Below are 19,831 nucleotides of genomic sequence, written 5' to 3' on the forward strand. Positions count from 1 at the left end.
TCCAAGGATATGGCTTGCTTCAAAATATCCTTTGCATTACAAAATTCATCAGACAAGCGATGTTCATTCATATGATCTAACTGAACTGAGTCAATCATTTCTTGAAGTTGCTTAAATTTTATCTCTGAATTCAAAGAGTCGTCCAAAACTCTATTGGCATTTGCAGTTGATCTTCAGATTTGAAATTCTTGACTAAATATGTTTCCAATGACATATAAAATTCCACAGGAGTGTTTTAATGCGTTTTCAGGTTCTGAAACAAGCTCATTTATTAAAAACTTTATTTATGGCAATACAAAAATACTTATCACTCATTCTTCGCTCAATTACACTAATCAGAGTCTTGGCTACCTCAAAAGCTTCGATTATACTAACATAGAGATTGTAGACAAAGCTGTGGCGTATCAAGTGAAATAAATTGATTTAACCAGAACATGCATAAGTTATAGAAATACTGGATAAATCGAAAATACTACTGGCACAAAATAGCCAAAACACGGTATTTCCCAGTAAACATGGGTTTGTTGGTAACCTAATTCATTCTCCAATGTGTATTTGATACATGGCTGCATATAAGAACTATGAGTCCAGGGCAGGATTGGAGCTTTGCCATGAACAATGCATGTTACTACTCGTTGTATTATTTGGTACCTATCTCACACAATTATTTTCTGTGAAGCATTTTGCAAGCATAGTACCTAGACTTTCATTGCACAAGTAGCGGTAGTCAGAACTGTTATTCTGCACTTTGCATTAGGCTATCGTATCGGTTGTATGAGCTCAGCGTCCCTCTGCCCTTATCTGTCACTGTTACGTGGATGGTGTTTTGTGGAACTCGTATGTTTACTGTGAGGCAGTATCAACAGCAGAAGCGGGGCGGAGGATCTTGCAGGTTCAAATGGTTGAAATGGCTCTTAGCACTGTGGGACTTAACATCTGAGGTCATCAGTCCCCTAGAACCGTAGCGGTCTCGCGGTTCCAGACTGAAGCGCCTAGAACCGTTCGGCCACAACGGCCGGCCTGGTCTTGCAGACCGCTGATTGCTATAAATGGCCATATGTGTCAGAGTGACCAGGGATACTGCACCCTTGTAGTGTTCCTAGATATCTAACGAGCATTCCGCAAACTTTGACTCGAGGGCTTGCTGTTCACACTGGTTTACAGGGGTATCCCAGCTAAAATGGTTAGACTGATAAAGGCATACATCACTGAGCGGACCTGCAGAGTGCATGTAACAAACCCATCTTCTGAAGCCTTCACCCCACATACTGGCGTCCCTCATGGTGGCATCTGGTCCCCCCCCCCCCTTCTGTACACCGTATATACAGTAGACGTACCTACCATAACTGAGCTACGAACAACAACCGTACAATGCAAGAAGCAATCGTACCTCCAACGACTAGAAATGTGGATGGTGAAATGTAGGATATGACCAAATCCGATGAAGACACAGACAGTCCTTTTCAGACACAGACATCTTAAAAAAAAAAGAAGAAGACATCAGACTCCCACTATGGGACACACCCTCAAGGCAAAACGAAGACATCAGACTCCCACTATGGGACACACCCTTAAGGCTCAGTTATACAGCCAGGTACCTTGGGGTCTATCTGGACAAACACCTGAGCTCGAAAACCCACTTGACACACCTCCTGAACAAAACCCGACTAAGACAGAACTTAATCCGCCAGGTATAAGGTCGCATCCATGGCTGCAGCACACAAACTACAGCCTACTGCTATAAAACTTTTATATGACCTGTCCTGGAATATCCGCCAGTCCCCTTGGGAGGAATACACTCCCAAATTGAAAATGGAATATACAGCACAGCGAGGAGACTCCTGCACAGTATAGCTAAACTCCCCTACAGCACGCCAAGCAATGAGGTCTACCTAACAACCAAGGTGGAACCCCTCTAAACCAGGCTGGTCAAGCTTCGAGCACGATAAGGCAGATGCATATTGAACAAAAGGACCGACATGGAATACCTGATCTCCACCAACAACAGAACGCGATGAAAACCAGAATTCAAATACATCACCCTTTCCAGTACAATAGCCCTCAATACCGCCAAAACTTACCGAGAACTCGCCCCATCCTGCAAGCACTCTCACCCAACTCCACAATCCCATCTCAACGTGACAAGAGAACTCATACACACACACACACACACACACACACACGCATATACGAGTACACACACACACACACACACACACACACACACACACACACACACACACACACACACACATGCACACACCACTACTACCACCACCACCACAGCAAACGCACGATTGTGGACCATTCAAGGAGCTACAGCCAGCTCTAAGAAACTGAACATTATAAACAGAAATTGCAAATAGTAATTAAGACTCTACACTTCAATCTGTACCATTTACCCTCCACTAGGCATAAGGTTACCTTAACCTACCCCATTCCTATCGCTCTCCCTCCTTTCCACACTACCATTTTATGTATTTGCAACATCTTTATATTTGAATAAAAGAAAATGTATATTACATTAGAAGCAACACAATCTTCAAATAATATTATTCTACTAATATTACAGAAAATGCATAGTTTGTTAAGAAAGAACAATATGAATGTAATAATAGATGGATGAATAACACAAATTGTAATATTAAAAGGAAAGACTCAGTTGTATTGTCAAAATTAAATGTGCACAGAGTTGCATTAAATAAATAAATTTAAATTAAAAATAAAATGTAAAACCCAACAGCTGAAAGGGTATACAGCAGGCCCTCGAACAACCCACCCTTCTCCAACAGAGGAGGGAATGAAAAGCGAGGAAAAAAAATAAATAACAGCTTGGGGAAACATATTAAGTAGGTCAACAGACTGATAACTTCCCTTCGTCCTAGCGTCTTGGTTTCTGACATCATAGAGACTGTGTCACTATACCAGGGACTTCTATACTTAGCACAAGTGATCTACTTCCACCACCATGACAATGCACTACCTTGAATTTTTTAATTTCTTTCTAATTTATACTCGGGGCAACAACCCTACTTGCACAGTGGCTTAATAGGACTTGGAAAAACCACTCGCTATTTTTTTAATTTCCCGCCAATTTTTGAATTTACTACCACTTTATGCATAGGGAAGTCACAGGGTTGGAGTGGGAGAGGTGACGAAACCCGATGATGATGTGGCGAAACAAGCGCTGTACTATTGTGAGAGATACAGGGGCGAGCGAGTGTTGAGACTTAACCCTGTTCACTCTCCTCTGCGTAGCATACAAAGTATTGCGCCATAATCTAAGAGCGAAATTAAAAATTGAAATAACTTTTTCAAACTTTTGGCATTGTGTGCTTCAGTACATTAATGTTAAAAATGTTAAATTTCAGAATGATCAGAAGTTTTGGCCACTTAGATTTATATAAGCTATATTTTCTCGTGAAATTGCTGTTTTTCAAATATCTCCCTAATTTCTGAAAATCAGTGAATGAAAAATGTTTTGTAGCTATGTTGAACTACTACACAATGCAATACAGATATTTAAGGAATTTCTCATAGCCTCATTCATACTTTAAAATTAAAGTGAAATCTCCTAGCACTGAATCATCTCTCATCAATAGAAACACACGTCTAAGAATGTTTATACGCTCGGCGAATGATGTAAAAAGTTTCATCACACAAATTCTTAGTATGCATTTCCTTGTTGCTCAATTTACTATCAAATCCTACGAAATATAATTATATGTATAAAATTCATATAATCCACAAAGTATGTTCTCTATTTCGAATAATTGATCATTAATTATTTGGTATTCACAGATTACGAAACTTCTCGGTGTCTGTCCTACAACACTGACTCCGCTGGACATCGAAATAGTCTTCACGACAAAATAGGGAGCAATTTCTTCGAGAAAATATGTCTGCGTGGAGGTAAGACACGTACTCAACACTCAAAGATATTCTCTTAGCGTATAGCGCATAGGAAGCTAACTTTTTGTTTCATGAAGTTTGTTACAATCTGTCAGCTAAAATTAGAATATTTATTCAGAAGTGAAGGTACAAAAGCCAGGTACCAGAACGCTGTGAAAGACATTATATGTTTCTAGTGATTTCCTGTCTGTTCTTGTTCTACCGTTCCTCCTCGCCTGGTATTTTTAGTGTTCTGCCAAACGAATGTGCATTCACAGCTGTTAGGTCTAGAACTTTTGCCCTCTCTGGATGAATTTTGAAAGCTTAGCGACACTACTCCTGCGTCGTGTTACAAGATTTAACTTCGTGTGTGCCTGACACATGTAGTCCTGTTAAAACATATAAACATATTTCACTTTAATTTTTTGTTCTATATATTTCAAACCATTTATCAATCTTAACGCACACTTACTACAATGAACATGAAGATTGATAAATGGTACTACGCTCATCGTAGCAGTAGAGTCTCGGAGAAGACTACTGCGTATTACCGAATACACAGAGTGACGCCAACATTAACAATCCCTTTCAGCCTTTGTACTCTCGGAGTAGTAGCTAACCGCGTGTTTGTTTTGATGAGTCGCCAATAGGCAAATAATTGTGTCTAATGTGTCCCAAGCTGCCAACAGCGAAATGTTCGAGTCTAATGTCTTCAAAATCGACTAAGAGCGAAATGAACGAAAAGCTTTAGGAAATGTTAACTATGTTTTAAGCATTTCGTGCCATCCGCACAGTCTCCGGTTGTTGGTGATGCTTCTCAAGCAAAAGACTAGCTTGTTCCATACGGATAAGTACATCCATATTCAGAAAAAAACAAAACCTTGAACGAGAGATAGGACGTACATATTCACAGGATATTTACGTAACTATGTTCTTCAGAAATGATAAATATTTCAGTCAACTCGGTTCAGCAGCCGGCAGTAGTGGCCGAGCGGTTCTAGGCGCATCAGTCTGAAACCGCGCGACAGCTACGGTCGCATGTTCGAATCCTGCCTCGGGCATGGATATGTTCCTAGATTCGTTAGGTTTAAGTAGTTTTAAGTTCTAGGGGACTGATGACCTCCGATGTTAAGTCTCGTTGTGCTCAGAGCCATTTGAACCATTTTCGGTTCAGCATGAATCCTGTTGCCTAGTAGGCATAGGGTCCGCCATGCACCCTGATAACTTGTTCCATGCGTGATGGCGCGACGCGTAAAAGACGCGAATGGCATCCTGTGGTATAGCCATCCATGCTGCACTCAACTGGTTCCAAAGTTCATCTGTGGCGTTTGGCACTGGGTCACAGCGGTGCACCCGTCGTTTCACCATATTCCACACATTTTCGATTGCCGACAAGTCTGATGCTCTGGCGGGCCAGGGCAAAAGGGTGGCATCCTGTGACACCAAGAAGGCACATGTTCGTGCAGCAAAATGTAATCGGGCATTGTCTTGCTGAAAGATGGCGTCTAATCTACATCTGCATCTACATGGATACTCTGCAAATCACATTTAAGTGTCTGGAGAGGGTTCATTGAACCTCCTTCACAATTCTCTATTATTCCAATCTCGTATAGCATGCAGGAAAAACGAACACCTATATTTTTCCGTGCGGGCTCTGATTTCCATTTATTATGGTGATCGTTTCCCCCTATGAAGGTCGGTGTCAACGAAATATTTTCGCATTCGGAGGAGAAAGTTGGTGAATGGAATATCGTGAGAAGATTGCTCCGTAATGAAAAACGCCTTTGTTTCAATGACGTTCATCCCAAATTCTGTATCATTTCAGTGATACTCTCTCCCCCATTATGCGATAATACAGAACGTGCTGCCCTTCTTTGAACTTTTTCCATGTACTCCGTTAATCCTGTCTGGTAAAGACCCCACACCGCGCAGCAGTATTCTAAAGGAGGACGGACAAGGGTAGTGTAGGCAGTCTCCTTAGTAGATCTGTTACATTTTCTAAGTGTCCTGGAAATAAAACGCAGTTTTTGGTTAGCCTTCCCCACCACATTTTCTATGTGTTCCTTCCAATTTTAAGTTGTTCGTAATTGTAATACCTAGGTATTTAGTTGAATTTACGGCTTTTAGACTAGATTGATTTATTGTGAACCGAAGTTTAACAAATTCCTTTTAGCACTCATGTGGATGACCTCATACTTCCCGTTATTTAGGGTCAATTGCCAATTTTCACACCATACAGAAATCTTTTCTAAATCATTTTGCAATTTGTTTTGATCGTCTGATGACTTTACTAGTCGATAAACGACAGCGTCATCTGCAAACAACTTAGGACAGCTGCTCAGATTGTCTATCAAATCGTTTACATAGGTAAGGAACTGCCAAGGGCCTATAACACTACCTTTGGGAACGCCAGAATTCGCTTCTGTTTTATTCAATGATTTTACGTCAATTACTACGAACTGTGATCTCTTTGACAGGAAATAACGAATCCAGTCAAATAACTGAGACGATGTTCCGTAAGCACGCAATTTCACTACAAGTCGCCTGTGTGATACAGTGTCAAAAGCCTTCCGGAAATTCAGAAATACGGACTCACTTTGAAATCCCTTGTCAATAGACTCAACACTTCATGCGAGTGAAGAGCTAGTTGTGTTTCACAAGAACGATGTTTTCTAAATCCGTGTTGATTGCGTGTCAATAGTCCGTTTTCTTCGAGGTAATTCATAATGTTCGAACACAATATATGTTCGACAATGCTGCTGCATCTCGACGTTAATGATATGGGCTTGTAATTTAGTGGATTATTCCTACTACCTTTCTTGAATATTGGTGTGGTGTGTGAAACTTTCCAGTCTTTGGGTACGGATCTCTCGCAGAGCGAACGGTTGTATATGATTGTTAAGTATAGAGCTATTGCATGAGCATACTCTGAAAGGAACCTAATTGGTATACAATCTGGACCAGAGGACTTGCTTTTATTAAGTGATTTAAGTTGCTTCACTACTCCGAAGATATCTACTTCTAAGTTACTCATGTTGACAGCTGCTCTTGATTTGAATTCTGGAATATTTACTTCGTCTTCTTTTGTGAAGGCATTTCGGAAGGCTGTGTTTAGTAACTCTGCTTTTACAGCACTGTCTTCGATAGTATCTCCATTGCTATCGCACAGAGAAGGCATTGATTGTGTCTTGCCGCTAGCATACTTCACATACGACCAGACTTTCTTTGGACTTTTTGCCAGGTTTCGAGACAAAGATTCGTTGTGGAAACTATTATAAGCATCTTGCATTGAAGTCCGCGCTATATTTCGAGCTTCTGTAAAAGATCTCAAAACTTAGAAATTTTGCGTCTGTTTAAATTTGGCATTTTGTTGTTGTTGTTGTTTCTGCAACAGTGATGTGACCCGTTTAGTGTGCCAAGGAGGATCAGCTCCATCGTTTGTTAATTTATTTGGTATAAATCTATCAACTGCTGCTGACACTATTTCTTTGAATTCAAGCCACATCTGATCTACACTTATATTATTAATTTGGAAGGAGTGGAGATTTTATCTCAGGAAGGCGTCAACTGAATTTTTATCTGCCTTCTTGAACAGGTATATTTTTCGTTTATTTTTGGAGTATTTGGGGGTTACAATATTCATTCTCGCTACGTGTTCAATAATCCCTGTATCCGTTTTGATTATCGTTATTAACTCAGGATTATTTGTTGCTGAGAGGTCAAGTGTGTTTTCACAACCGTTTACTATTCGCGTGGGCTCATGAATTAACTGCTCGAAATAATTTTCAGACAATGCGTTTAGCACAATTTCGGATGATGTTTTATGCGTATGTCCGGAATTAAGCATGTATTTCCGCCAACATACCGAGGGTAAATTAAAGTCACCACCAACTAGAATCGTATGAGTCGGGTACGTGTTTGAAATCAAACTCAAGTTTCCTGTAAACCTTTCAGAAATTGTATCATCTGAATTGGGAGGTCGGTAAAAGGATCCAATTATTATTTTATTCCGGTGGCCAACAATGGCGTCTGCCCATACTAAATCACATGAACTATCTACTTCAATTTCACGACAAGATAAACTACGTCAAATAGCAACAAACACGCCACCGCCAACCGTGTTTAGACCATCCTTTCGGTTGAACTTATATCGTACTTTAGCTAGCTTTCAGTGCCTACGACGATTTAAGTGAGCATCGGTGCTTTCTATTAGCGCTTGGAGCTCTGGTACTTTCCCAACACAGCTTTGACAATTTACAACTGTGTTTTCCCTGCACCCTTTGTGACTGAACCCCTTTTTGTGTTTCCCCGAGACCCTCTAACCTAGAAAAACCACACAGCCGCTGCTACCCGTGTAGCCGCCTCCTGCGTGTAGCGGACTCCTGACCTACTCAGCGGAATCCGAAACCCAACCACCCTACGGCGCAAGTCGAGGAATCTGCAGCCTACACGGTCGCAGAACCGTATGAGCCTCTGATTCAGACCATCCACTCGGCTCTGTACCAGAGATCCACAATCGGTCCTGTCGACTATGCTGCAAATGGTGAGCTCTGCTTTCATCTCACAAACAAGACTGGCAGCCTTTATCACTACCATAGAGAATCTCTTCTGATCCAAAATGACACACATCATTGCTACCGACGTGAGCCACTGCCTTCAGTTGGCTGCACCCTGTGCTCTTCATGGCATCCAGAAGGACCCTTTCCACATCTGGAATGACTCCATCGGGTATGCACACGGAGAGCACATTGGCTTTCTTCCCCTTCTTGGCAGCCATGTCGCTAAGGGCCCCATAACGCGCCTAACGTTGGAGCTACCAACTATCAATAATCCCACCGTCTGTAATTGCGCGGATCTTGCGGGCTGAGAGGTTTCCTCTGAAACAGGACAGGCATCTAGCTCAGCGACAGTGTCAGCCACAGACAGCACCTGGAACCTGTTTGTCAGACTAACCAGGGAAGCTTTACGTGCGGCCCCCTGGGAAGTCTTTCGCCGCCTGCTACGCCAAGGCGCGACTTCCCACTCGATAACAGATGAGGGGCCAACCTCAGTGCAGGTACTAAGTGGGCTAGCCACCGGCGAGGACCGATTGGAGGAATGGACGTGCTGGGCGTCCGTTGGTTCCCACGGCGAGCCCAAAATAGTGGTGCCCATCCATTGCAGCTTCAACCAGTGTAACTGAAGCCATCACAGCCTGGAGCTGACAACGAAGTGTCACCAACTCAGCTCGTATCCACACACTACAATCACAGTCCCTATCCATACTAAAGACCATGGAAAACTAAACTACCCAGATTAACAGACTATCGGCACGTGCTGTGGAACTCTGCTGTAGAAGCTGATGAAAACGCAGGAATTGTATCTAATGAATTAGATTAATACGCAGAGATTCAAAAATCCAACCACCTCAGCACTCAGGTAAAACTAAATAAATCGCCCCTGATTAGAAACTTGTAATATGTCACAAAATCGGTTTACTTTCCGACGCAAACGAAAACGCGAGAACTGTGGCTGTTAGATATTAAATTAACACCCAGAAACTCAAGAAACTAAACCATTAAAGCACACAGATCATATTATAAAACTCGCTCCTGGTTAGGAACTCGTAAAAGTCATAAAATCGGTTACTTCCCTGTTGCTGCGTCTATCTCGGACCGCTGCTGGTGCCTAACTGACCGTCTGGTGTGTTGTGCAGAAAGAGTATGGCTACGGGTCGCATGATGTCATTCACGTAGATCACACTGGTCACAGTGCCCTGGAAATGCATCAGCTGTGATTTGTGATTGTACCAAATAGCACCCCACACCGTAAGGCCTTGAGCTGACGCTGGATGTCGTGCAAATGCAGTTACTGTGATGCCGCTCCCCCTGTCTGCGGCGATCCAAAATGCGGCCATCATTTTCAAGAAAATAGAACTTGATTCGTCAGAAAACACTATCTGACGCCATTCCTGTCCCCAGTGACGTTGTTCCACACACCATTGCCGTCTTGCATGTTTCTGCACATTCGTCAAAGATAGGCGCAGAAGGGGACGACGCGCACGTAACCCATATGGTAAAAAACGACGACTGACTGTCATCACAGATAGTGTACGACGCGTTCCATTGTTGTGCCAAAGCCGAGGAGGACGCAGATCTGTCCTGCAATTCCGTAACGTTTGTTGGTTTGTTGGTTGGTTAGGGGGAGGGTTCCAAACGGCGAGGTCATCGGTCCCATCGTATTAGGCAAGCTCTGCCCTTTCAAAAGAACCATCCTGGCACTTGCGTGAAGCGATTTAGGGAAATCACGGAAAACCTAAATTAGGATGGCCTGAAGCGGGTTTGAACCGTCGTCCTCCCGAATGCGAGTCCAGTGTGCTAACCGCTGCACCACCTCGTTTGGTTTGGATGAGGTGTCGATCTTTTCGGGGGTGGCCTGAGTGGTGTGATCTGACCCATCTCGTCGTGTTCTACGGCCTTCCGTGAACCATTCGACACACACCCTCTGCGTTGCCATAACACTTCGTCCCACACGAGCAGCAATTTCCCGGATGGATCTCTGACTCCAATAATGCACCCTCTTTCAGACTCACTGACTTGACGACTTGACAGTAAGGTTCACGCATACGCCTGCGAGGCATCCTGCAAGTCTGCTCAAGTCACACTGATTCATTACCTTCGGTTTATAGCGACAACGAGAGCCACAGGAACATTTTAGAGGTAGATGGTGTTGGAGCGCGATGCCGATGTTGACTTTCAAGTCTCGGGTCGATTGTTCAAATACTAATCATGTCTGCAGAACTTACTAATGTACATGTCCTGTGAATGTGACCATCCTATTTCTAGTCGTTCAAGGTGGTTTTTTTTTTTTTTTTTTTTTTTTTTTTTTTTTTTTTTTTTTACGTGAGTGTAAAAGTCCAACTCCAGACTGCACTAGTAAACTCTTTCTATAGCGTGCACTTGAATTTTCTTTCGCTGCTACTTACTGTTTTAGTGATTCAACCGCATCAAATTTTAGATTTACAATAACACTTGAATCACGGTTAGCGACCTAAGATAGTGTTTATTTCGAGTGGAAACTTTATGCAACAATACCTCAGACATGTACCATGTATTTACGACATACAATGCCTTGTGTGAAAAAGGATGCACAGCAAGGCAAATCTGAATACAACAAGTAGTGCAGTGTTTCCATTGGACATTAGATTTATCGTCAGCTGGAGGCGGGTGAGTCTGAAAGAAATGGCCAAACCAGTGACCCTTAAAAATAATAATCATTATAGAATATTGTATAAGAATGACGTATACCTAGACAAGATGAATGTAAATAATTACCGGTTGCTTATATTACACGTCAGAATTCATATCTGCACAAGACAGATAACAGTGAAAGGACTGAATAGTCTGAAGTTATTCAAAAGGAATTAAAATGATATGTTATCAGTACTCTGTACTCCCTTAGATTTACGGGGCTTTAAGTTCAGAATTTTCCAATCAAGAGTGGAGTTATGAATAGGAGATACACCATAATCGACTAGATGATGTACTGTAAGAAATTAATGTGTAGCGTAATGTTTAAGATCCATTATATTCAATCATATGTGTTAATAGGGCTTTGAATAATTAAATCGAATATTTTCTTTTGCAGTTTCAAATCTGAGCTCGATGTGTGGCGATCGATTATGGGCCTTCGAGAGAGTTGTTGGTGCTTATCTTGAGGGATTCGATAACAAGGAAGAACGAAATACGCAAACGAAGACAGAATGTGAAAAATTGTGCTTGTTTGAGACGACTTTCATTTGCAGGTAAGGGTGTATTTCAGCTTGTCTATTTCTACTCTCAGTAAAACAGTCTAAGTTATACCGAATTTCGGAACCCAGTTGTCATGTGTAATTTGAAAATCTTTATACATCATAAAATTGTACATGGTGCTTCTGGAGAGTTCTGTGAATGGTTTCAGAAAATAAACGAAACAAAAGTTACAAACTAAACACCTTTCCTTTTCCTGGCCTTCAGCTCAACCACCATTAGTTGTAACACACTTCTGACATCGGTAGTGAAGCTGTTGGAAACAGTCAACAAATGCTTCCTGTGTAAGGTGACCATATTTTCTAGACTCAGATTCGGGACATAAACATATTCCTAGGCCCAAATCTGGGACACATAAAAAATGTTGCAAAATAGGCTATATTTATTTATTTATTTATTATATGAGAAGAAGGTTTCAATTAAATTTAATAAATACAAAATATCAATTAAATTTGTTACAAAGAAAAGCACATTTACATTTTATTAATACCTTCTAAGATGAATGAGTGTGATCAGGGCAACTGTATTTATCAGTGCTGCGATTTTTCTTTATCAAGTCTGTATTTTTCAACAACATATGAAAAAACTCGACACAAGTTTCATCATAATTTATTCTACTTACTAACATTTCTTTCGTGGACAGCCAACTTGTCCATATACTGTTCATGTGGGAAAATACCCTTTCAGTAGCAGCATTAGTGCCAGGAAGGCAGAAAAGAAACTCCACTAGCTCGAGTACATTTGAGAATGGCACATGATTCTGGCTGAAATGAGAAATCATCTCAACCCATCTTTGACCTGGAGCAGTGTTGTTAGCAACCCATTTAATAATTTTCTCAGTGGTTACAAACTGTTTGGCATTGACATACTCATAATACATTACATTTTCTGCAAACTGAACATATGGCACAGTTTCGCTAACTAGAGAAGACGTTCTTTCAATGTCATCCCATACATGTATTTGATTCAAGGTAACCCAATTGTACCAGTCCAAGCTCTGGAAACTTTTTTCAGTCCACTTTTTTAAGTAGGATAGAGCAGTTTCATAGAACAATAATACAGCACCATGAAAACTCTTTATCTCTGTTGGAAGCAGACCTACCACTGTTTCAAAGGTTTCAAGAATTGCTTTAACTCTTGAGGGAAGGAACTGGTATTCAATTTTGGACTGCAATGTAGTTTTCAACTTACTAATACAATCAGCAACTTCAAATATAGTGACTGTCTGTCCTTCAACTTTTTAACTGCTTCATGAAATGATGAAGCCTGACTGTGAACAAAGTGTAGCCATACTTCAGACAAAGGGATTTGAAAGAAGTTTTGAAGTAACAATGGACACTTTTTTCGGATTGGAAGTATGATTTTAGTAGTTTCAACATTTTGATGACTCGCTCAACAGCACGCAACAGTGCTAACCATCTTATTTGAGCATAACCCAAAATCATTGCAAAATATGTTTCAACAAAGCTGCAAAAGTCCTTCAGAGTTTCAACTCTTACAGTGTATGATTTGAAATACAGAAATATTTTGGAAACTACCATTTCTATATCTACAGGCAAAATATCAGTAGCTGCTCGAACAGTATTATGCAGTATATGAGCAGCACAACCAACCCCTATCAGTCTATGACCGAGTTCCACTTGTAGTTTAGTAAAAACATTATTCTGACTTTTCTTTCAACACCTTCAGGATTGCAATTAGTGTTATCAGCACACAGTCCAACAACTTTTTCTTCTAGGCTGTTTTTTCTAAGGCAGTCTGTTAAATAGCCACTCACAATAGTAGATGTTTCCCCAGGCAACGATTTTAATTGTAATAATCTTACTTTTACACCAGTTTTGTAATCAAAATATCTGACGAGGATAGGAAAGACCTTAATCTCTTTGTGGTTAGATGCATCAGTCAGAAGTGAAATAAATGTCACTTTTTGTAAATCACGTCGCAACATATCTAATGCATGAGGAGCTAACCCATTCACAATTATTGCCTCTGTTTTTGTACGTGTACAAGCAAATTTAGGCTCTAATGTCGCTTGAAGAAGCTTCTATGTACAGTCCATAGATGTGAAACTATGATTGTGCTGATTGTATGACACGCAAAAACGCCCTCAGTTGCAACTAACCTCTCCTCCTGACCACAAAGTTTCTCTGATGTAAAAAATGACTTTAATATTGCACTAGACGGTGCTGCAGAGACTGCTCTTTTATGTTTGTTAATTTTTAAATGTAGTTGTACATCACCACGTCCACTGTGACTTAGTGAGAAACTAGAAGCACATTTGTTGCACCTCACTTTTCCTTTTGAGTCCGAAGAACTAATGTCATTGATGAATGGAAATTATTTCAGCAATTGTTCATTGAAGGAGCACTTGCGTTTCTTTGAACTCATTCCTGCGAAGAAGTGTTGTTATTGTTATTGACGAGGAAACACAACTAAACTTGTCAATCGTAATATACCATAACACGACGTAACGCAAAATTCAATCTGATATAATATGGCGCACACAGATGACAAATGGTAGTATTCTAGAGACCAGCATACACTGGATGGCGACGCCAAAGTCAACGAGAGCCTATATTACTGTTCGTCTGTTCGAGTTACTTTGTATTTCGTCTGCATCTTCCATGGCTATCAGAAAATATGCAGATTTCTTCCTTCTTCTGTTCGAGTTACGGTTAGAACCGTTTCGACAGCGCGAAATCGTTCGAGTGCGACTTTTTCCCAGTTGCTGTGGTCTCTGACTGCCCATTGGCTGTTCGAGCTGCGGCAAACACGTGTTTGCACAGTAGAAACAGTTTGATAACGGTTTCGACAATTTGTCGTACGCTCTTGTCAAACAATTTCCCACTATAACTAAAACTAATAATAAAATATACCGATACAGCTGATATGATTGTCTAATTAGGGACAAATTGGGTCATGATTGTTAATTTCTGGACAAACAGGTGTCCCGAACTACCTTTGAAAAAATTCGGGACAGACACACAAAAATCGGGACTGTCCCGAAAAAAAAGGGACGGATGGTCACCTTATTTCTGCGGAATCGCTAAGAGCACCGTGTTGGATATCCGCATCATCACAGGAGACGCGATCTGATGCTATCAATAAGATCCAGAGACCAAACGACTGCCAATGGCATGGTGTTAATCGTCTTCCACGTCTCCCAAAAAAGTCAGCTGACAAATCAATGTTTAAGGTTAAGCTCATCGCCTTTTTCGACAGCAAAGGCTTGATCGATCATGAATTTTTAACCGAAGGAGGCAGTGAAAACTATGACCACCACGCCACTGACTGTCACTTGTTCTCCAGATTGTATTGGTAACACTGGGTTTCATCTCCTGTAAAGATGCGAATATCCAACAACGCGTGACCACAACGCTTCCAGCGATTCCCCAAGAAGCTTTTCCTGACAGTTTCCAACGGCTTTACAAACAACGTCAGAAGGCCGGCCGTAGTGGCCGAGAGGTTCTAGGCGCTACAGTCTGGAACCGCGAGACCTCTACTGTCGCAGGTTCGAATTCTGCCTCGGGCATGGTTGTGTGTGATGTCCTTAGGTTGGTTAGGTTTAAGTAGTTCTAAGTTCTAGGGGACTGATGACCTCAGATGTTAAGTCCCATAGTGCTCAGAGCCAGGGCCAACGTCAGTAGTGTGTTGTAGCTAATAGCGATTAATTTAAGGGCCGCGAAAGATATTTCGTTTGTAGCTATTGTTTCTTTTATTTTCTGAGACCATTCAACGAACATTTCGCACGCTCATTGTAAGATACTGAAACAATTTTTTAGTACGTGATAGCGCGCAAAGCAGTGAGTATTTTAGTTGTAGGTTTTCTATGTGCTGATATATGTAATGAAACTTTAACTTTAATCGAAGATGTATTTTCTTAATTAGATACCAAGGCCCTTGAAGGAATGAAGGAAATGAGTTATTGTTTAACGTCGACGAATAGTTCATTACGATGAGGGTGAAAATCGGCCGTGTGCTTTGCAAAGGAAGACCTAAATCAGGAGGGCCAGATTGGGATTCAACTAAATAGGGGACTAGTAACTTAACTATGGTCAGCGCTCTTGAAAACTGGAGTATACAGGTGAAACCTGTCTCCTGCTACAAAATTTCGAAGGTTGTTTAGGGATATTTTTTGAATATTGCGGTGGCTCGTTACGGAGTAAATGCATTTCGATGATTTCTTACTCCCGTTTGTATTTGCACCTGTATTGCATTGAAAATATTCACACATCACTGCAAATGTCGATGTGTGTCTTGACTGGAAAAAAACTTGTTCCACTCACTCACGCTGCAGTAATGCTCACTTCCCTCTTACCTCTCCAGTTTGCATTCCGTACTGGTCGGATGTCTCGTGTGTGCTTTTCCGACAGTGTTACTTGTGCAGGGTGGTTACAATTAAACTTTCTCACTTGAGAGGGGCCCCATGTAAAACGAGAGATCGTAGAGCAATAAAACTTTGTGGAAATTTTTGTAAGGACATGCGGAAGAGAAATAACAAATAAACCATTGACAGAAACATATTTTATTTCCACATGAGAGGATAACTTTTTTAATTTGGTACCACGTTTACGTTCCAGGTTACAAACGTTGTTCAATATGACAACCATCTGCATGCGCGACAGCTTCGATACCATTTCATAATTGTTCGCATAGCTTTTCGAACTGTGGACTATGGGATGTTCAATTGTCGTAACGCTGCTTAAAGGTCGCACATCGTGTCCTGCATTCTCAGCCATGGTTAACAGCAACTTCAACAATTTATGGCACAATCGGCCGTCGGCCTCTCCCAGGAGCAATTACCAAATCGTCAGTTAATTCGAACTTCCCGATCATATTCTTCAACCCCCGTGTAGAAAGAGGACGTCTTCACACTCCATCAATGCTTCATACTCATGAAGTGTAGCAGAACTATTGCTGTTGCTTCGATGAAACAGCTTTACAAATAAAGATCTGCTCACCTTGTCCATACCCATGTTGACTGTCTGCAGCAGTAATCGACACTGATGCCTGTTTTTCAACACTTAAGTCGCCGTACCAGGAGCGGCTCCTGAAGGCAAGTCATGACACAAACACTGTTATAATCCGTTCATCATAAGAATAAACCTGATGTAAACAAACACAAACGCGAAGATTGGTCACAAGCCGTACCACACGTACACTGGTGTTGTTACGCTCTTGGAAGTAGGTCCTACTTATGTATTAGATATCTTATTTCTAAGTCACGTTAAATGAAGCTTTAAGATATTCAAATGTATTAACAGAAATCAAAGTTTTTCCTAATCACGCTTTAGCTACGTAGTTTTTATTTCAAAAATCGTGTACAGTCACAGCCTCTGCAGCGTTGTGCTCTGATTGTCGCGTTGTTAATGTGCAATATGAAAATGGCTGCGGCTGCTTTCTGTTCGGTAGTGAAGCACGCGCGTGGAAAATGGTTAAAAAGTGCCGAGAAATAGGCTGTTCTTGATGTCTTTCATAAATTTACGGAGATAATCGGCGTTGAAACTTTCCCTCGCTTGTATACAATACAGTAAATAGATGCACATTAAATGTGTATCGCAGTTGGTAGCGCAGTGGAAGAAAAACCGAAAGCGATTATGCGTGCGTTAGCTCAAACGGCTCTAAGCACTATGGGACTTAACATCTGAGTGCCCTAGACTTAGAACTACTTAAACCTAACGACATCACACGCATCCATGCCCGAAGAAGTATTCGAACCTGCGACCGTAGCAGCCGCGTGGTTCCAGACTGAAGCGCCTAGAACCGCTCCGCCACCGCGGCCGACTATGCGTGCGTTGGTTCAAATCTCCTCATAACTATTTTTCTTTCTCGTTCAATTTGAAATACCTACATCTCGTAATAATAAGCCGGCCGTTGTGACCGAGCGGTTCTAGGCGCGTCAGTCCGGAACCGCGCTGCTGCTACGGTCGCAGGTTCGAATCCTGCCTCGGGCATGGATGTGTGTGATGTCCTTAGGTTAGTTAGGTTTAATTAGTTCTAAGTTCTAGGGGACTGATGACCTCAGAAGTTAAGTCCCATAGTGCTCAGAGCCATTTATTGCTCCTCTGCTCGTCTCTTTTTACGTGTGACCTGCAGCTGGTCACGTAATTGCAGGCTAGCTGTGCCAGCTGACCAGCCAGTGTTACCAAAGATAAATGCGCCGGTAAAGCTGTTGTGCCGTATTATCGCTAAGTCGGTGTGCGCGTAACGTATAGCACAAAACGTACGTTTATTATCGCACTTGACAGTACTCGAGACAGCTTGGCTGCAGTCCCACGTGAAACGGAAATCCAATGAGGTTTCAGCAAACGCGGAAGAATGCATAGTGCAATGTTTACATCAGGTTTATTCTTATAATGAACGGATTATAACAACGCCAATTCTGCAGCGCACAGTCTAACATCATTCCTATACAATTGGATACCAGTACGGTAAATAACTTTCCGTCTTCACTGGCTCAAGTAGCGAAAGTTTAATTATAACTATACTGTACATTAACAGTTATATACAGCAGTACGGGCAGGCTTAGTGATGAAGATTTCAGCGATATGCGCCACGTGCATTGTTTCACTGCATGTGACGACAGAGTGGCACAACGACGCTATACTGAACTGTTCCCGTAGCGACGGCAGCCACGTCACAGTAATTGTGTATCTGCAACAATTTCAGCTCTTAATCTGTAAACCTATCAATACAAGCCAGCACCACTGAATGCAAGCCTGAAGGCGAAGAGCAAAGTTGGCATTACTGTGTCAACAGTAAGTACCGTGAGTGAATGGAAGAAATTCGTTTCGAAGACACGCAGCGCATACCGTCGACTTATGCACTAATCTGTAGATACTTTCAGTAAAATACAGAAACAAAGGTAAATAGGGCTAAGAAATCAAACAAAATATATTTACTCTATAACGAGCTGTGTGAGACCACACGAGTCCCCTGTACCAAAACACACAAAAAGTATCAATGACCAACTTCCGAAATGTTGTCGATGGAGTTCGGTTTCACCCTGTACAGGTATGAATATTGTTATAGCTTCCAATGAAAGCGGGAAATGTGCTTTATTTGCAGGCAAAAACTTTCGGTCGAGTACCCTTTGTTGTTCCCAGTTGCCACGTAAACATCTCATTAGGGAGCGGAACAATGCACGGCGTCGCCTTTTTTGCCTTTTCACAATGGATTGCGGTAGCCGCGACATAACTATACATTTCGTTTCAGTTGTCCTAGAACTATTTTAAAGAAAGAACTTCGATCAATTAAGAAAAAACATGTTGCTTTAATATTTCGCTAGACAATAAAATTACGAATGTAAGCCGAACTGCAAAATACTGTATCATTGCATACTCTCTCACGCCTAACACCTTTTTTTCTATACTTCAAACAGTTTATCAAATAAAGGGAGAGGCCAATGTTTTGTAACACAGGTTACTTACTGGTCAAGCATGTGAGAGGATCGAAAGCAAGACTCCCTGGAAATTGCACATTGGATTTTTGTTCGAATTGTCATTACCAAACGAAGAGTAGAAAATCGACAAATGGGATGCCGAATTAACCAGAGTGAGGTCTAGTTTCTCAAAAAAGGTTTTAATTGATTGAAAGTAAACAGGGCCATTAAGAAAAACTTAAGTAGTGATTTGAGGACAATTTTTTTGCCGAATTTTCATAGCCAAACGCAGAATGGGAAGTAGACAAATGGGGATCAGATTGGCCGGTGTAATGTCTAGTTTTGCAAAAAAATATGGAATTTCTTGAAAGTTTTCAGGGTGATCAAGAAAAATTCAGTCAGTAATTTGAAGGAAAATTATACACTTTATGCCTGTCCGAATTTTCATACACAAACGAAGAATGAGAAATAGACAAATCGGGATCAAATTGATCGGCGTAAGGTCTAGTTTTGGAAAAAAAACTAATTTCTTGAAAATTTTCATGGTAGTTAATAAAAACTAAATTAGTGATCCGAGGGAAAATTGCACACTCTATTTTTGTCCGAATTTCCATAACCAAGCGAAGAATGGGTAATGGACAAATGGGGTACCAAATTGAGTAGCGTGAGATCTAGTTTTGCAAAGGAAGATTTAATTGCTTTAAAGTAATTAGGGAATTTAAGAAAAGCTTTAAGACCGATTTGAGGGAAAATTAAAATATTTCACGAATAA

General features: G+C 41.2%; 1 protein-coding gene across 2 annotated transcripts in view; it reads left to right on the forward strand.

Moving 5' to 3' along the window:
• The window catches only part of LOC126299294 (uncharacterized), a 483,067-nt gene that overhangs the window by 156,677 nt on the left and 306,559 nt on the right, over window positions 1-19,831 (forward strand). For both annotated transcript variants that reach the window (XM_049991089.1, XM_049991090.1), the window contains exons 4-5: window positions 3,802-3,912; window positions 11,518-11,674. In XM_049991089.1, coding sequence (XP_049847046.1) covers window positions 3,802-3,912; window positions 11,518-11,674 — 268 coding nt within the window. The remainder of the gene's footprint in view (window positions 1-3,801; window positions 3,913-11,517; window positions 11,675-19,831) is intronic.

This window comes from Schistocerca gregaria, chromosome X (assembly GCF_023897955.1).
Source record: "Schistocerca gregaria isolate iqSchGreg1 chromosome X, iqSchGreg1.2, whole genome shotgun sequence".
Classification (NCBI taxonomy): Eukaryota; Metazoa; Arthropoda; class Insecta; order Orthoptera; family Acrididae; genus Schistocerca; species Schistocerca gregaria.